The following is a 16427-nucleotide window of genomic DNA, read 5'->3' on the forward strand; positions in this document are numbered from 1 at the left end:
TTTTTTTTTTTTTTTTTTTTTTGTAAAAATAAAAAGCAGCATTTAATAATCATATTTGATTTGATTGATAATAACAGTAAATGTTTCTTGAGCAGCAATGTTGAAAATCAATGATTTTTTTTTTTTTGGAAACATAGCCCACATTTTTGAAAAAGAAATGAATACTTTTATTCAGCAAAGACACATTAAATGTATTTAAGTGACGGTAAAGACATTTATAATATTACAAATGATTTCTATTTCAAATAAATTCTGTTCTTTTGAACTTTCTGTTTCAACATTGATAATAAGAACCATTATTAAAGGTGCCCTAGAATCAAAAATTTAATTTACCTTGGCATAGTTGAATAACAAGAGTTCAGTACATGGAAAAGACATACATTGAGTTTCAAACTCCATTGCTTCCTCCTTCTTATGTAAATCTCATTTGTTTAAAAGACCTCCGGAAAACAGTTACGTAACAGTCGGGATCATTATGTACACCCCCAATATTTGCTTATGCCAGCCCATGTTCAAGGCATTAGACAAGGGCAGGCAGTATTAACGTCTGGTTCTGTGCACAGCTGAATCATCAGACTAGGTAAACAAGCAAAGACAATAGCGAAAAATGGCAGATGGAGCAATAATAACTGACATGATCCATGATAACATGATATTTTTAGTGATATTTGTAAATTGTCTTTCTAAATTTTTCGTTAGCATGTTGCTAATGTACTGTTAAATGTGGTTAAAGTTACCATCGTTTATTACTGTATTCACGGAGACAAGAGCCATCGCCCTTTTCATTTTTAAACACTTGCAGTCTGTATAATGCATAAACACAACTTCATTCTTTATAAATCTCTCCAACAGTGTGTAATGTTAGCTTTAGCCACGGAGCACTATCAAACTCATTCAGAATCAAATGTAAACATCCAAATAAATACTATACTCACATGATCCGATCCATGCATGCAGTATGCATGATGAACACTTTGTAAAGATCCATTTTGAGGGTTATATTAGCTGTGTGAACTTTGTTTATGCACTGTATTATAGTCGAGAGCTCGGGGGGCAGGGAGTGTGAGATTTAAAGGGGCCGCAGCCTGAATCGGTGCATAGTTAATGATGCCCCAAAATCTATGGAGTATTTTGAGCTGAAACTTCACAGACACATTCAGGGGACACCTTAGACTTATATTACATCTTGTGAAAGAACGTTCTAGAGCACCTTTAATGACTGGTTACCAATAATAACTGAGCACTAAATCAGCACTTTGGAAAACAGTTATTTTAAATTGTTATAATATTTCACAATATTACTGTTTTTAATCAAATAAATCCAGTCTTGGTATAGTCATCGGTTTTATGTTGAGTGCCCGAAGATTAAAGATGACATTGTGATGCATCCTAGTGAGTCGGTGTCCTTCATAGACCAGGCCTTCTGAAACATCTAGACTCTTCAACACTGAACGCTAGACTGAGACTGTCTAGTATGTTCGCATGGCTACGTCTTAAAGGTTTCCTCCACAGTCAGGCATGAAAATATGGAAAATATTCCAAGGATCCTCCAAATTGAGGCAGCCTTCAATGGCACTTCATGCCATGGCAGCCGAGATACTAGAATGCAGCTTTTTCCAGTTGAGAAGCAGCCAACTCCAGGCTTAGAGACCAGATTTGGGTAACATATTGCATCATAAAACAGATGGAAAGTCGAAATATACAGTAGTCACTTGTGGTACACATTTAGAAAATTTGAAAGCATAAAGAAAGAAGAACATTTTACATGGAAACAGCCAAGGAAAAGAAGCATAAAAGAATTTGTGATTTCATCAAAGAGAACAACACTTCTGTAGTTTATTTTAACATCCCGCATACATAATTATTAAATTAGTTTATTACCAACGTACATGACATTATTTTACAAGTAATAATTGTAATGAAATACAAAGAACTACACATTACAAATACATTTTGTAAAAATTCTGCTGAGTTTTCATTTTTAGTGGTAATAATTTAGTTGACAGTTCTGAGACATACAGTGCTTTGTATACAGAATAACATAAAACCTCCTAATTAGGGTTTACTAGCTACATGCTTGTTTACAACTTTAACATGTTAATCATATTTGGCTCATGCACTACACTGTATGGGAACGTGTGTTCAGAATACTACCTTTACTATTTCTGCAGGTATGCAGTATACAAACTTTCCATATGCATCGAACAGCAGGATTCCAGGATGATCTATGACATTTGACAGGATGTGTCGTATTCAACCAGAGCAGACCGCATGAGATCATTTGACAACAACAAAACCTGTTTCAAATGCTATTATTAAAAAAACCCTAAAAACTATTCACTAAGCAGTACTCCAGTAGTATTCCTAGTACTAGTTTTCCTTTCTGAACACAGCCTGCCTGTTTGCACAGAACATCAAAGGTTTCAATGTGTGCTGTGATTAAACCAATACAAACATCGCATCATCAACAATTCCAATGCCACTTAAATACTATTCACAAAATGGATTTGTATAACGTGGATTCGTGCTAACGTTTTTCTTGTGGAGTCCATTGAGTGCATGCCATCATTAAAGCTAGAAAGTTCTGGAATTTTCAATGGTAACTTTTTGTTCAACAGTTCATCTCACTGAAATAGTTACGTGGATCACAGAATTTGTATTGAAAAATTATATTAAAATGGAAAACATGGACTTTTTAACCCCATTTTATAGCCTGTGCAAAAGATAAAATGCAATTGAGAAATTATATAAATTGATCATATTACGTAATCAACCATGTGAGTTGTTGACCATGTATGAAAGCGAATGCATGAACTGATGCAATATATATCTGTGAATGCACTGTAAAAGCCCCAATGAACTTTGGGGTTTGGGGGTTGGGGTTCGTTTTAGGAGTTCATCACAATTTGCCAAAGTGAACTTTACCATCAGCTGGAGCAAACTTTTCCATAAACACCTTTGTACTAGCATTGGTCCATGGCGATACGTAACAGGTATGTGGCTCTGAGGCTCTGCCTTCTTTGACGTAAATCTTCTCCAGTTCATTTATTCTGTTCAGTTTGTCAAGTTCAGACACGAGTAAAAACATGAACACACCGCTTTACAGTAGTAAATGAAGTTGTAATTCTAATTGAAAGACACACTGACAGTTTTTTCATGTTTAATACTGTAAAGCTGCTTGCTTTTAAGCAATCTATTGTATAAAGTGCTGTATTAATAAACGTTACGTTACCTTACTTGAGTGCTGAATTGCAGAGCTTGTGCAAACAATGTCCACATTGCTATGATCAGATGCTTTCTAAAGGGTTAGTTCACCCAAAAATGAAAATTATCCCATAATTTACTCGCCCTCAAGCCATCCTAGGTATATATGAGTTTCTTCTTTCAGCCAAACACAGTCGGCGTTACATTACAAAATATTCTGGCTCTTCCAAGCTTTACAATGGGAGTGAATAGTAACCGATATTTTGAAGCCCAAAAAAGCACATCCATCCATCATAAAAGTGTGGCACCATATGGTTCGAGGGGGGTAATAAAGGCCTTCTGAAGTGAAGTAATGCGTTTTTGTAAGAAAAATATCCATATTTATAACATCATGAACTAGAATCACTGGCGTCTGTACGCGAGCCAATTCCAGAGAACTCTGCGCTTCCATGTCTTCAATACATCATGCGTCGAGTCAGAGGATGGAGCAAAACAAAACACCAGTCTAAAACAATACGTTTTAAAGAGAAATGTTGGAGGAGCTTGAGTTTGTTGCCCAGCCCTATTTGTTTGAACCGTGAGAGGCTTCTACTCTCACCTAAGCTTATGCCTCTCCTACATCCTATGTCATACGCCTGAATTCGACTCATGAACGCATGGATGAACGCTACCGGAAGCTAGTGATTGTAGTCTATTAAGTTATAAAATCGATATTTTTCTTACAAAAACCCATTGCTTCACTTCAGAAAGCTTTTATTAAGCCCCTGGAGCTGTATGGATTACTTTTATGATGGATTTGCTTTTTTTGGGCTTCAAAATCTCAGTTACTATTCACTCTTATTGTGCTATTGAGAGGAAAGTGCGCAGCACATATTTACATATTCATCTAAATGCTGCTCTCAGCAGTGTTGGTGGCTCGGGATGTTCACAAACTTTTTACCCTAAATTGAAGATTGAAAAAGAACCCCACCATGAGTATATCAGGGTCTTAAAGGGATAGTTCACCTAAAAATGAAAATTTGATGTTTATCTGCTTACCCCCAGGGCATCCAAGATGTAGGTGACTTTGTTTCTTCAGTAGAACACAAAAGATGATTTTTAACTCCAACCGTTGCAGTCTGTCAGTCTTATAGATTGAATTCCCATTGACATGCATTATAAGAGTCAAAAAAACATGCACAGACAAATCCAAATTAAACCCTGTGGCTCGTGTTGACACATTGATGTCCTAAGACACGAAACGATTGGTTTGTGTGAGAAACCGAACAATATTTATATAGTTTTTTACCTCTAAAACACCACTATGTCCAACTGCCTTGCGCATCCGGTGTGTGAGGTCTGAAAACTCGCTCTGATGACGGAAGTGATCTCTCGCGTGTATACTTCAATGAGTGCGAGTGATCACTTCCGGCTTCAGAGTGCATTCAGACCTTACCAACCGGATGCGCAAGGCAGTTGGACATAGTGGTGTATTAGAGGTAAAAAAAATTATGTAAATACTGTTCGGTTTCTTGCACAAAGCAATCGTTTCGTGTCTTAGAACATCAATGTGTTGTGACGAGCTGCAGGGTTTAATTCGGATTTGTCTGTGCATGTTTTTTTGACTCTTATAGATGGAATTCCCATTGACATGCATTATACGACTGACAGACTGCAACAGTTGGAGTTACAAATCATCATTTGTGTTCTACTGAAGAAACAAAGTCACCTACATCTTGGATACCTGGGGGTAAGCAGATAAACATCAAATTTTTATTTTTGGGTGAACTATCTCTTTAAGTCGCTGTGGATAAAAGCATCTGCCAAATGCATTCATGTAAATATGTGCTGCTTTAAAAAAAAAGTCAATGGGAACAGTCAAATGAAGAACTCATCTACTTGTGCATGTTGATGCTGACTATGACACTGTGAAGCCTGTGTCTCTGCTTCAGAGGTCAACTGCAGCTCAGCCAGTCCATGTTTCAGGTCCCTAGACAGAGTCACCAGGGCAGACACTCCTAAAGTGGGCTGTGGCTTTACAGCACAACCCGTGTCCACATTTGTCTCGGGCTCCTCCTCTTCCAGCAGAAGGCATGATATGGAGGTTTCAGAGGTTATCGCTGGTTCATACCAGTTAACAGACAGGCATGCCGGGCTGCTGCGCTGGGAGGAGTAGCAGGAGCTTCCCGGAGGAGTGCTGCAGGTGCCATCTGAACCCATACTCTCCCTACCACACGACGCTAACCTCAACCCGCGAGGACAGCGGTCCGGTGGCGGCTCCACACGTGAGCGTCCCACAGGGTGCTCCTTCAAATGCGATGGCTTCCTGCAGGGAGAGGTCGAAGGGGGCCTGGCAGTTGCACCGTTCCTCAGCAGCATTCTGGGACAGCTCAGAGGAAACGCAGATGTAAGGAACCCCTGGGGTTGTGCTGGGGCTTTAACCTGCAGAGAAGGCCATGCTTTATCAGTTCAACAAAAATTGCACTTTAAAGGAATAGTTCACATTTTAAAAAATACTAGCACTATTTAATCTACCCTCATTCCAAAACTATACTACATTATTTTTTTAACCACAAAAAGTGAAAAAGATCTATAATCGTACACATTTTCTTTAAAAATAATAGGTTCATTGTCACAACAGCACTCCCATGGTTTGGGGATAAGCTACCGCTTTCATAAACTTAATTTGTAGAAGATAAATTTAGGGAAATTATATAAAAATTTGTGATAAATAGTACGCACACACACAGACACATTCTTGTACATCTATATTTGTGAGGACATTCATTGACACAATGCAATCTCTAGCTCATTGCCCTAATCCTACCCATCACTACTAAGTGCCTAAACCAAACCAAAGTGCCTCTGTAAGCCATTTACCAGAAGCTAGTTATTTCAGTTTATAAAGATTTAAAGGTGCAATATGTAATATTTTTGCAGTAAAATATCCAAAAACCACTAGGCCAGTGTTATATATTTTGTTCACTTGAGTACTTACAATATCCCAAATGTTTCCAACTATTTGTAAATCGTGAGAATATTGCAATTTTAACCAAGGCTCCGGGACGTGTGAGTTGCCGCCTGTCAATTGCGTCATACCCCCGTTACCCTCGGTTTCCGGTTTTATTTTGTAGAAACCATGGAAACACCAAAGACGCTTTAATATATTACACGTTTTAATAGACAAGGGAACAACTGTTTTGATATATTTATAGACAGAAAACTAATTGTTATATGGCTCAACACGTTTAGTCTTTTTTCTCCATTATACAATACGTTTTAAAATTAATTGCATGCCATTTGTCAACACACAAGCCATCGAGCATTTAATATATTCTAAAATCAATTTAGTTTACTGCAGTGGTTGAGGTGGAGACCACATGTCCCAAGATTCCACTCTCAAACTTGCCGTCATCAAGCTACGCCTTTGTTTTGAATAGGCATCTAGCGACCTCTAGCGGACAGAATTACTACATACATATTTCTTACAAAAACCCATCGCTTTGCTTCAGAAGGCCATTATTAACCCCCTGGAGCCATATGGATTACTTTTATGATGGATGGATGCACTTTTTTGGAATTCAAAATCAGGAGCGCCATTCACTACCATTACAAAGCTTGGAAGAGCCAGGATTTTTTTATTTTTTATAATATAACTCCAATTGTGTTCGTCTGAAAGAAGAAAGTCATATACATCTAGAATGATTTGAGGGTGAGTAAATCATGGGATAATTTTCATTTTTGGGTAAACTATCACTTTAAAGACAACAATCATAAATTAAAGAAACCCATTGGTTTATATGGTTGTTTTCTATCATGGTTTATCAATATAAGAGATCCTTAAAAACCAGACCACATTTCCTGTGACCTACCTGAAAGAGGATCTTGTTGCCATCCAGGTCTTCAGTGTGCCATCGGGTAGCGCTGATGGGTGAACAGGTGTTGGGCAACAAGGGCACTAGCTGTCCAATCTCACCCACCTTGAACTGCAGAACTGCAGAGTAGCACGGCTCTACTCTGACCCCTGGCGAGAGCTGTTTGATGGCCAACTGCAGGTTGAAGCCTTGTTCTGTAAGCAGAGTGAACCAGCAGAACCCTGTTTTCTGCTCTTCCACCCTCCTCTGTAGCACCGTCTCATATAAACGCACAGTGTCCTCAAAGTTATCATAGGTGCTGTGCAAAGTCACTCGCACCACTTCCCCTCCGTAGTGCACTGGCCGCACCCCCCACACTGGCATTCCCGCACCCAGGCTGTAGAAGTCCCGGCTGGGGAGGAGGTAGGGCCTCAGCAGGGCGCTGGATGGGGAGGCGGTGGAGCTAACATGAGCGCCGCCCTCTCTGCCGCCACAGCTCTCCGTATGGTGGTACTGCCAGGGTGGACACTGCAGAAAGTCCAGCACCCTGAGAATACGCTCCTCTCCGTAAGACTCGTGCAAGAATATGGTCACCGCGTGTGAGGGGTGGCCAGCCACCGGGCACAGGTTAGCTCTAGCGTAGTCATGAAGGGGACAGGCCCGCTCGGACACATGGAATAGGCGGAGACCAGGGCGGACCCACTTGAGCAGGCGGTCAAGAGTGTGCTGGAGGAGGAGCGAGTCACCAGGGTTGGTAAGCAGGTGCATGGTGACCAGAAGCAGCTCCTGACCCGGGCTGGCCATGAGGTCAACTGCACGAGTAAGCAGCAGACAGGGAGTTGAGGAAAATATCAAATCACAGATGGCAAAATCACAGGCCTGGCTGTCGATATGATGAAGGAAATAAGGAAAATGGACTTACTGCTGCTGCATGACATTTTACTGCAGTCAGATCTAAAGAAAAGGAAAAAAAAAAACCACTCTTATTATAATGGATTTTAATAGTCTACTGTTCAAATGAACAGTATTAATCCTTTAGCATGGCCTACCAACTCATGAAACAAAAGCCCTTTTGTGACCTAAAGTTCCTGAACATTTTCTAAAATTGTTATTTTAATCAGTGCCCCTAAAGAGAAATCAAACAACGTTAAAAACAGTAGTTTAATTCAAATGTTCATTCAGTCGAAACAAATACTCTTGGTATTCTTGGTAGGTTGCATTCAAACGAATAATATCGAATAATAGACTGTGTAGCTTAAATGCAACGTTTTTCTATTTGGTCACATTAAATGGCGCATATTTGAAGACAAAAAGTTGTTTGTAATGTTACAATGTACCGTTTGTTGCTTACATCATAAAGCATTCGGCGCCCTCGGTTACTGTGTTTCTCCCCCTTAGAGACGCAAACAAAAGTGAGTTCATCTTTAGCTTTCTCCGCTAACTCACCCCGAAGTCTCCGCGCCCGAGTCCGCCGTTTCATCCTCCGTCCTGCTTGTAAAGTGAAGCGGTTGTCGGAGCATAATGTGCGTTCACTTCAGTGCAAAATCCGCTTTAAACATGCTCAAGATCTTTGCCTTGGCTACTAGTGTTATAAAACCCGTTTGTGTTCGTACGAGTCGAGTTCTCGCTGACGTCACTTCAGCGTTTATAATTTATGATGATGATCAGAGTGACTCTAACTAAAAATCTAAAAGATCAACGTAACAGCTCTTTTAGATTGAGTCGTTACTAGATTGTGTCTTTCGAGAACACAGTTCGAAAATGAGCAGGAGTCGGGGGAAGGGCTCCTCTCTGCACAATAACAATCGAGGGGACTGAACCCAAGCAGATGGCTGTCATCAGACCCGTGTGTGACAGGGACAAACAGCAAAGTTGATACAGAGACCTGAAAAAAGCATCTTCTGAAGTAGTATGCAGTCTGAAGTATATTTGCAGGTGACACTTGGTTTGATATTTTGTATCTACTGCAATAAAATTTCGATATTTTGTGTCACGCCTCTATATCCATTCCAAATCTGTAAGACTTTTATTCTCTTGAAAGTACATGCAACCAAAATTTTCAAGCTTCAAAGCTAATAAAGACAATGTAAATTAAATCCATACGAGTAAACAAGTCCTCTGAAGAGACTAAAAATTTAAGTTAAGGCTCTTACTCACTTATAAACATTGATCAATGCTTTTAAGTATGAGAACTTCATTAGTTCTTGCAAGAACTAGTGAGGTTTGTTCTCGCCTGTAACAAGCTCGTTTGAGATTCTGCATGTCAGGGTTGTTGGTTACCATATGTGATGTACTCCATGTACGTTATTCAATGTTCATATGCAAGGGTTAGTTCACCCAAAAATGGAAATTCTGTTATTACTCATCCTCATGTCCTTCCAAACCCGCAAGACTTTCGTTCTTTGGAATGCAAATGAAGATCTTTTTGATGAAATCTGAGAGATTTCTGTCCCTCCATAGACAGCTACGCAACTGACACTTTGACACTTCAAAATGTTCATAAAGAGATTGTAAAACTGATCCATATGAATTGAGTGGTTTAGTCCAAATTTTCTGAACAGACGTAATCGCTTTAATGATGATCAGATTGAATTTAGGCTTTTATTCATGAAAATATGCATCAAAGTATCAGTTGCGTAGCTGTTTATGGAGGGACAGAAATCTCTCATATTTCATCAAAAAGATCTTCATTCGTGTTCCGAAGATGAATGAAAGTCTTACAGGTTTGGAAAGACATGAGGGTGAGTGATTAATGACAGAATCTATTTTTGGGTGCAGTTTTAAACAAGAACTAGAAAATGTTGTCTAAAGAGTTGAAAGTTAGGTTGAAATCACACGGCTATCACTGCTTGAAATTTCATGTCCTAACTTCCAGGATCCTCAAGATCAAGACAAACAGTCCGACTCAAAACGGCCATTCCTTTTATTGTTTTTTTTTCTTTCTTTTTCTACATTTATTGATGAAAACAAGGCCCTGTACAGTTCACTTCAGCATTGAGTACAATAACAATTATTTTACAATTTATACACATTGAAATATAATAATGCTGAAAACACAAACTGCGCCCCCGTCCCAGTTTAAACTGCATTCAAAGGACCCCTTTAAAATAAAATGCTCTTAAGTCATCTTTTACAATTGGCCATGTCAGACATGATGAGGAGAAAAAAAAAAAAACTGCAAGGGAAAAAAGACAGCCAAACCACCTGTTATATGCTGTGTAAGTGTTAATCCATCTGTGTTCAGTAAATCACACTTTGAATCAAACGCTGCACGTCTCTGCTGCCCAGCTACAAATCTGACAATCTTACAGGTAAAGCACAGATGACAGGTGCCATAAACCAAACATGCTTACACAGATATAAGAAAAAAAATCAAAAGGGATTTCATAATGATATGAATGGTCTTAATGATATCTAATGTTGGGAAACTGTGATTAACTTAATTTGGTTGTATGATTCTAAGGGACACACACACACACAAAAAAAAACAACAACAATTCTCTCATAGAGACAAAGACCTTCTGTAAAAGCTTTGAATCGAATCCAGTGGAAAGCCTTGTGGGAACAAAAATCCGTAAGAACAATTTAAAACAAGTTCATTAGAAAGCGAAGGTTTTCTTCTCAGTTTATTCCCAGTACGAATGACAACAAAGGCAAAAAAAGGACATAAAATAAAATAACATCCCATGTGAGGTGTGTTACAAAGTCCCAAAAACAATGCTTGCTTGCTCACTCTCACTCGCTCTTTCATGCCAGATTTAATTACGCTCCTCCTTCATGCTACGTATGTGTACACTTTGCGATCTTCTGGTGTTCTTGCCAAGTATTCTCTCTCAATAAGTCCTTCAATACGCTTTTTAATGACCACGGGACTTGGGAGGAATCGTGCCCTCAGCTGCTGGGTTACCTAAAGGTAAATACATAAAAGACAAACTGATAAACAAACGTCCAGAAACAAACAAAATCATTTTTGAATACAGTGAAATTGAAAATGTTGATAATTTTATTTTATGTCCACCAAATCACTGTTATTCTCAAATGAAGCCAGAAGACAGAATGAAGTATATATAAAACACTGTTGCATAGTACACACTGACACTCAAAAGTGTTCCTTCATATGAAATAAAAGCTTTTTTAGCAGATATTCTTATGTGTGAATTTAACGTGCTTGAACAACAACAGAAAATTACCATTTCAAATATTATTACATCAGAAAGCATTAATGGAATTCAGAAAATTTTATCCAAGTCAAATTTGAATAAAAAAAACTGATTGATTAATCATTGATCAGAACCGTTTTGTCCTACTCTAGATTTCAAATACTCTAATACTTCATTATGCCTTTATATTCTATATTCTATATATTTACTAGATACTATACTTATGCTTTTAAATAGATCATTATATATAGTACTGTGCAAAAGTCTTAGGCACGTCAGTATTTTCACCCCCCAAAAAAGGTTTTAAGCCAGTTATTTATATCTTTTGTGTGTCAGTAGGAAATACACAATAAGACTGATAACAGCCGGTGCTCCACATGGAGATCAGAGCTCACCATCATCAAATCCGTCTGTGATTACATGAAGAAACAGATGAAACTGAGACAAACCAAATCCAGTAGAACTGTGGCCGTGTCTCCGAATGATTTTAAGAAACCTGCCTCCAAAGCTACCTGAAAAATGATGCCCAAGTGTACCTGGACAAGAGCTGTTTTAAATGCAAAGGGTGGTCACACAAAATATTGTTTTGATTTAGTTAATATAAGTTAATTGATAAATAAAATCTATTTATAACAGTTTTTTTTAAAAACATCCTCACTTTACAGCATTTTTACACAAGTGCCTAAAACTCTTCACAGTACTGTATCTTTGCAGGCAGGTTTCTTCAAGCATCTTAGAGACACGGCCACAGTTCTCCTGGATTTAGTTTGTCTCAGTTTCATCTGTTTCTTCGTGTAATCACAGACGGATTCGATGATGGTGAGATCAGATCATTGTCAGACTCCTTGTGTATTCAAATATCTCACTGGATTATTACAATTAATGGCAAAATTAATGTTTGGAAAAGTGAACGGATATTTCCTATTGACACACTACAGCAAAAGATATAAATAACTGGCTTAATACCTTTTTTGGGGGGTGAAAATACTGACGTGGCTAAGACTTTTGCACAGTACTGTATATATATATATATATATTTTAAATGCTCAAACTATTGTCACAAAAAAAAAAGAAAGAAAAAAAAAAGTAGTCTCCGCACCTCTGCTACTAGAACATTGTGCTGCATTTTCTTTCTGGACTTCATGATCCGAACAATAGCCGCCTCAATTTCATGTTTCCTGTCGTCATCCACTTTTTGTCGCGTCTCCTTCCTCTCAGGGTCCGATTCTCCCTGTTTGGCTGCAACTGCAGGGATGCGACACAAACAGTGAAAATTAGTGAAAAAGTTAACTTATTTCATTTACTTGCAGATTTTTTTAATCATTCAAATTTGGCTGGGTGGTTAATAACACATTTTTCTGCAATATGACAAACTCAGAACACATACTTTAAAATGACTTTACAGGGACTTTAGTAAGATTAAGAGAAAACTGTTATTCATTTTTTTATGGTAACACTTTACAATAAGTGCAACCATAATCGGACTCTCTCAATATTCAAAGTGCAAATAAGACCAATTTTTTCTTTTATACAGAGCTAGAGATGGTTACAACTACACTGCCCAGCCTTAAATAGCTTTCATATTGAGAGATATTTGCATTCATCAGGGAGCCGCTTTCAAAATGCGGGGTATTGAAATCACGTTTGAATGCGTGCTCGCATTCAAAATAGTTCAAAATAGTTCAACTTTTGCCGCTGCGCTCTGTGACAATTACCCGCGTGACCAATAGCAACGGGGCATCCAAACAATCGGAAAGCAAAATGGATGAACAGCTATTTACTGTGTTGGAATTTCCAGAGCTATACAATACAAGTTTGCTGGTCGTATAGAGACATTGGGATAAAAGCTGTGTCATGGAGACAAAACTGACAAACACTGTCAAGCTGCTCTCTTTCTTCTTCTTACAAGCAGGGCTATTGCTATTGCTCACTTCTTAGCACGGGACATATACTTTGCTGCTGACCGAAAGGTGAAACAACAATCAAATGACTACGTATAGAACTCCCGGTACAAGTTTGGAAAACTCCGCCTACTGTGCTCTGGCCAGCGCAGCGCAAATCGCTTTGTATCTGAAGGGCTGCGCTGAACCCAGCGGCGAGCGCAGCGCATACCGCGTCCTGTGTGAAAGGGCCATAACTCCGTAAATATGGAGCGGCGGCAACTGAAACAACAGTGGAGGCGTAATGTAAACGAAGTGGTGGTATTTTCTTTCCTAATCATCCTAACCACTCTGTCATGGCAACATCACGAGACTACTTTTCGCCTCGACGAGAAATCTCGTAACATATTAGTCTCGCAAGATCTCGCCCCCCCCCCATTTATGGCTTTATTACACCACTTTTGCAAAAGCCAAGTATTTCAAAGATGATGCTAAATTGCATTTTTATGTGTTTTCATTATTGCTGATCATCTTGCTGATCGACTTAAGTTCGAAAGCATCAAAACAAGATGATTGTTACCTGTTTGAATCTTGACTCTGTGCAGTCTAGAGGTGAACTGGTCATTGACAGTGAACACGTGGCCGCTCTCGATCTCTTTCGACTTGGGTTCTTTAGTGAGGACTCGCTGTGTGGGCTTTCCACAGGCCAGAGACTGCAGTGCACGCACCAGCTCTCTCTCTGGGATATCGGTCTCTTGCTGAATCTCCTGTCAAAAGAGGAAAAACAATAGGGACATGGGAATAGGAATAGGAATATGGGAAAAGAATGGCGATGCCTTCACTTCAGGCATTTTTTAAATCATTATTTTCCTCTTTATTGCTGTAAAGCTGCTTTGAAGCTATCTGTATTGTATAAAGATGAAATAAAAATATTGCATATTTCATTCAAATAAAGGTGACTTGATTTGACTTGAGGGTACAGGATGGTTACACTAAGTATTATGGATGATTTTTTTTTTTTCAATTTCTGGACTGTTATTTAAAAAGATTAATCTGGATCTTAAAGAAGAAGGAGAGTGAACGCAAAGTTTCTTGGGAGAATGCAAAACATTTGCGAGAGCATGCAAAAGAATTAAAATTAATTAAAATTATTTTAAAAATTAAGGGCTGTCAAGCAATTATTTTTTTTAATCTAAATAATTACATGATGTGCCGATTAATTAATCAAATTAATCGCAAATTAACAGCACATCAAATTTGGCTAAGAAATGACACCCAAGCGTCAAATGGACATTACAAAAACTAGCTTTAGAAAGAAATTTCTAAATTTCTAATATTTGATTCAACAGAATTTATTACACATTAACTTTTAGGCTACATTGACCATGATCTTTATAAAAGTCCACATTGGTATTTGCAGATGAAAAATAACACAGATAACATTAAATAAATATTTTCTGTCAGGTTGAACTGATTATTAGTTACTCAAACCTCTCAGCGTCAATCGCGCATATCCGCCATGTTTTGTAGGTTTTTTTTTAACACTTTTTACTCATGTTTGTAGTTCTGAACTGAATCCTCGTCCAACGTGCAATGGGTTGTGGGCAATATTAGCTTTTATAGTGTGCACGGATCCACACTTCGAAAATCTACCGGAAATAGTAGACCATCCGGGGACTTTTGGCACACTCTTTTCAACATACCATGCTTTGGGACACACTTATTTTAATCTCACATACTATTTAGGATGGATAGTATGGACATTGGAATGCAGGGATAGCAACCAGAGTGTCTAAGCTGGAAAAACGCTGCGCCTCCAAAGTACTGTCCAGCTCCACCAGCTGGCTCTTTTCAGAAGAGCACCAGGCATTTTTCCAGCTGGCTAAAAACGCATTGGTGGACACACATTAATTGAATATTTATTGTTAGGCATATGGCCATTTAGTCTCTTTAGCATTTATGCAATATACTGAAGCCAAACCTAAGAAGGGAGTCCAGAAGATTCCACAGTGTTCCTGAACACGTAATTTGCATAGTTGTAATTCATAGGCGGGGAATATGCTAATTGTGAATGAGTGAATCACGCATTGAGTTGTTGCCCTGCTTCATATTCATCACCAATCAACTGTATGAAATGTAAGATGACCTACGTAGGTCTGGGGTGAGTCCATTAAATTATTTTAACACAATATTTTTCCATAACTAATTATATATATACCGTATGCAGAATTATTAGGCAAGTTAATTTTCTGAGCATTTTTTCCATGCACATTTTACCAATTTCAAACCACATCAATCTTAATAACTAATATTTTTGTATCTAACAATTTAGAAGTGAAATATAATTGTTCAGTAAGGCTGGAAATGAAAAATGTCCTATATTCAGGTGTGCATAATTATTAGACAGGTTTTCTTTTACAAGCAAAATGAACCAAAAAAGAGATTTAACTCTGACTGAAAAGTCAAAAATTATTAAATGCTCATGAGAAGGATGCAATACTATGGAATGCCAAGTCTGCCGAAATTAAAGATAAATACATACATAAATATACATAGAAATGTAAAAAAGCAAAAATAAATAAATAAATATATAAATATACATAGAAAAGCAAAAACAAAACAAAAAATAATTTATACATTTCTTTCCTTATTTGTTTATATTTATTTTTTTCCACATTTATTTATTTTTTCTTTTATTTATTTATTTATACATTTATTCATTTTGATTTGTATTTATTTCCACATTTATTTATTTCCATATTTAATTTCCACATTTATTCATTTCTACATTTCTTTATTTTTACATTTCTTTGTCCGTAGGGTAATGAGGGCAACGTTGTTTACCTCAGACATAGCAATCGAGCTCAGAGTAGGCAAGGGCGAAGCGTTGAGGGCTTGTGGTGTGCACGAAATACAAGAAGTGACTCACAGCATCACTGATTAATGGGTTCTCTTGGTGTGGTCTTATTATTAATCACACATCTTAGGCTAAGCTATCGACTGGAAATATCCAGAATTAGATAAATCAAAATGTGCCCATGGAAACAGAGCTTGTGAAACACACACTCCATGCATTAAACATACACAGATGGATCATGCTCTTTCAAACATCACCTGCCCTCATATTTTCGAGCTAACTGCATTTTAATGTAACTTCCAAAAACAATACTGACAGCAACAGAAACAAACTTTTCTATTAAAAAATGTTATCATAAAAATGTTATGAGATAAATGTTTTACATTTATGACATGATAGAATCAATGAAATGATGCATTTAATATTAAACTAGTTATTTTGAGATGTGCTTCTCAGTTATTTTGCTTTATTTCCAGATTCAGTCATAGGCTCG

The 16427-nt window shown here is 37.8% G+C and overlaps 2 protein-coding genes across 3 annotated transcripts in view; both read right to left on the reverse strand.

Moving 5' to 3' along the window:
* Positions 1–4970: 4970 nt before the first annotated feature.
* LOC125248168 (protein FAM124B) lies at positions 4971–9480 on the reverse strand. Of its 2 annotated transcripts, none has more exons than XM_048159856.1 (4): positions 8484–9480; positions 7960–7991; positions 7056–7849; positions 4971–5625 (listed from the first exon to the last, which is right to left on the reverse strand). In XM_048159856.1, the coding sequence occupies exons 1-4, from the start codon at positions 8555–8557 to the stop codon at positions 5062–5064; spliced, it is 1464 nt and encodes a 487-aa protein (XP_048015813.1). In that variant the 5' UTR covers positions 8558–9480; the 3' UTR covers positions 4971–5061. The 2 variants fall into 2 exon arrangements, with proteins under 2 accessions (XP_048015813.1, XP_048015814.1); XM_048159857.1 differs by having other exon boundaries at positions 8389–9480.
* Positions 9481–9936: 456 nt separating this feature from the next.
* cul3b (cullin 3b) overlaps positions 9937–16427 on the reverse strand; it is a 37103-nt gene continuing 30612 nt past the window's right edge. Inside the window, exons 14-16 of the mRNA XM_048159855.1 lie at positions 13658–13844; positions 12297–12442; positions 9937–10944 (exon numbers count right to left, since the gene is read on the reverse strand). Coding sequence (XP_048015812.1) covers positions 10813–10944; positions 12297–12442; positions 13658–13844 — 465 coding nt within the window. The 3' untranslated portion in view covers positions 9937–10812. The remainder of the gene's footprint in view (positions 10945–12296; positions 12443–13657; positions 13845–16427) is intronic.

The sequence above is a fragment of the Megalobrama amblycephala genome, linkage group LG16 (assembly GCF_018812025.1).
Source record: "Megalobrama amblycephala isolate DHTTF-2021 linkage group LG16, ASM1881202v1, whole genome shotgun sequence".
In the NCBI taxonomy this organism is placed as follows: domain Eukaryota; kingdom Metazoa; phylum Chordata; class Actinopteri; order Cypriniformes; family Xenocyprididae; genus Megalobrama; species Megalobrama amblycephala.

Bases quoted from the DNA above. Each gene is read 5' to 3' on its own strand.
- LOC125248168 (XM_048159856.1), bottom strand. From the start codon at position 8,557: ATGCTCCGACAACCGCTTCACTTTACAAGCAGGACGGAGGATGAAACG. The intron at 7,850-7,959 runs GTAAGTCCATTT...TTACTCGTGCAG, and splicing joins TAAAATGTCATGCAGCAGCA to TTGACCTCATGGCCAGCCCG. The intron at 5,626-7,055 runs GTAGGTCACAGG...CCTTCTCTGCAG, and splicing joins GCAACAAGATCCTCTTTCAG to GTTAAAGCCCCAGCACAACC.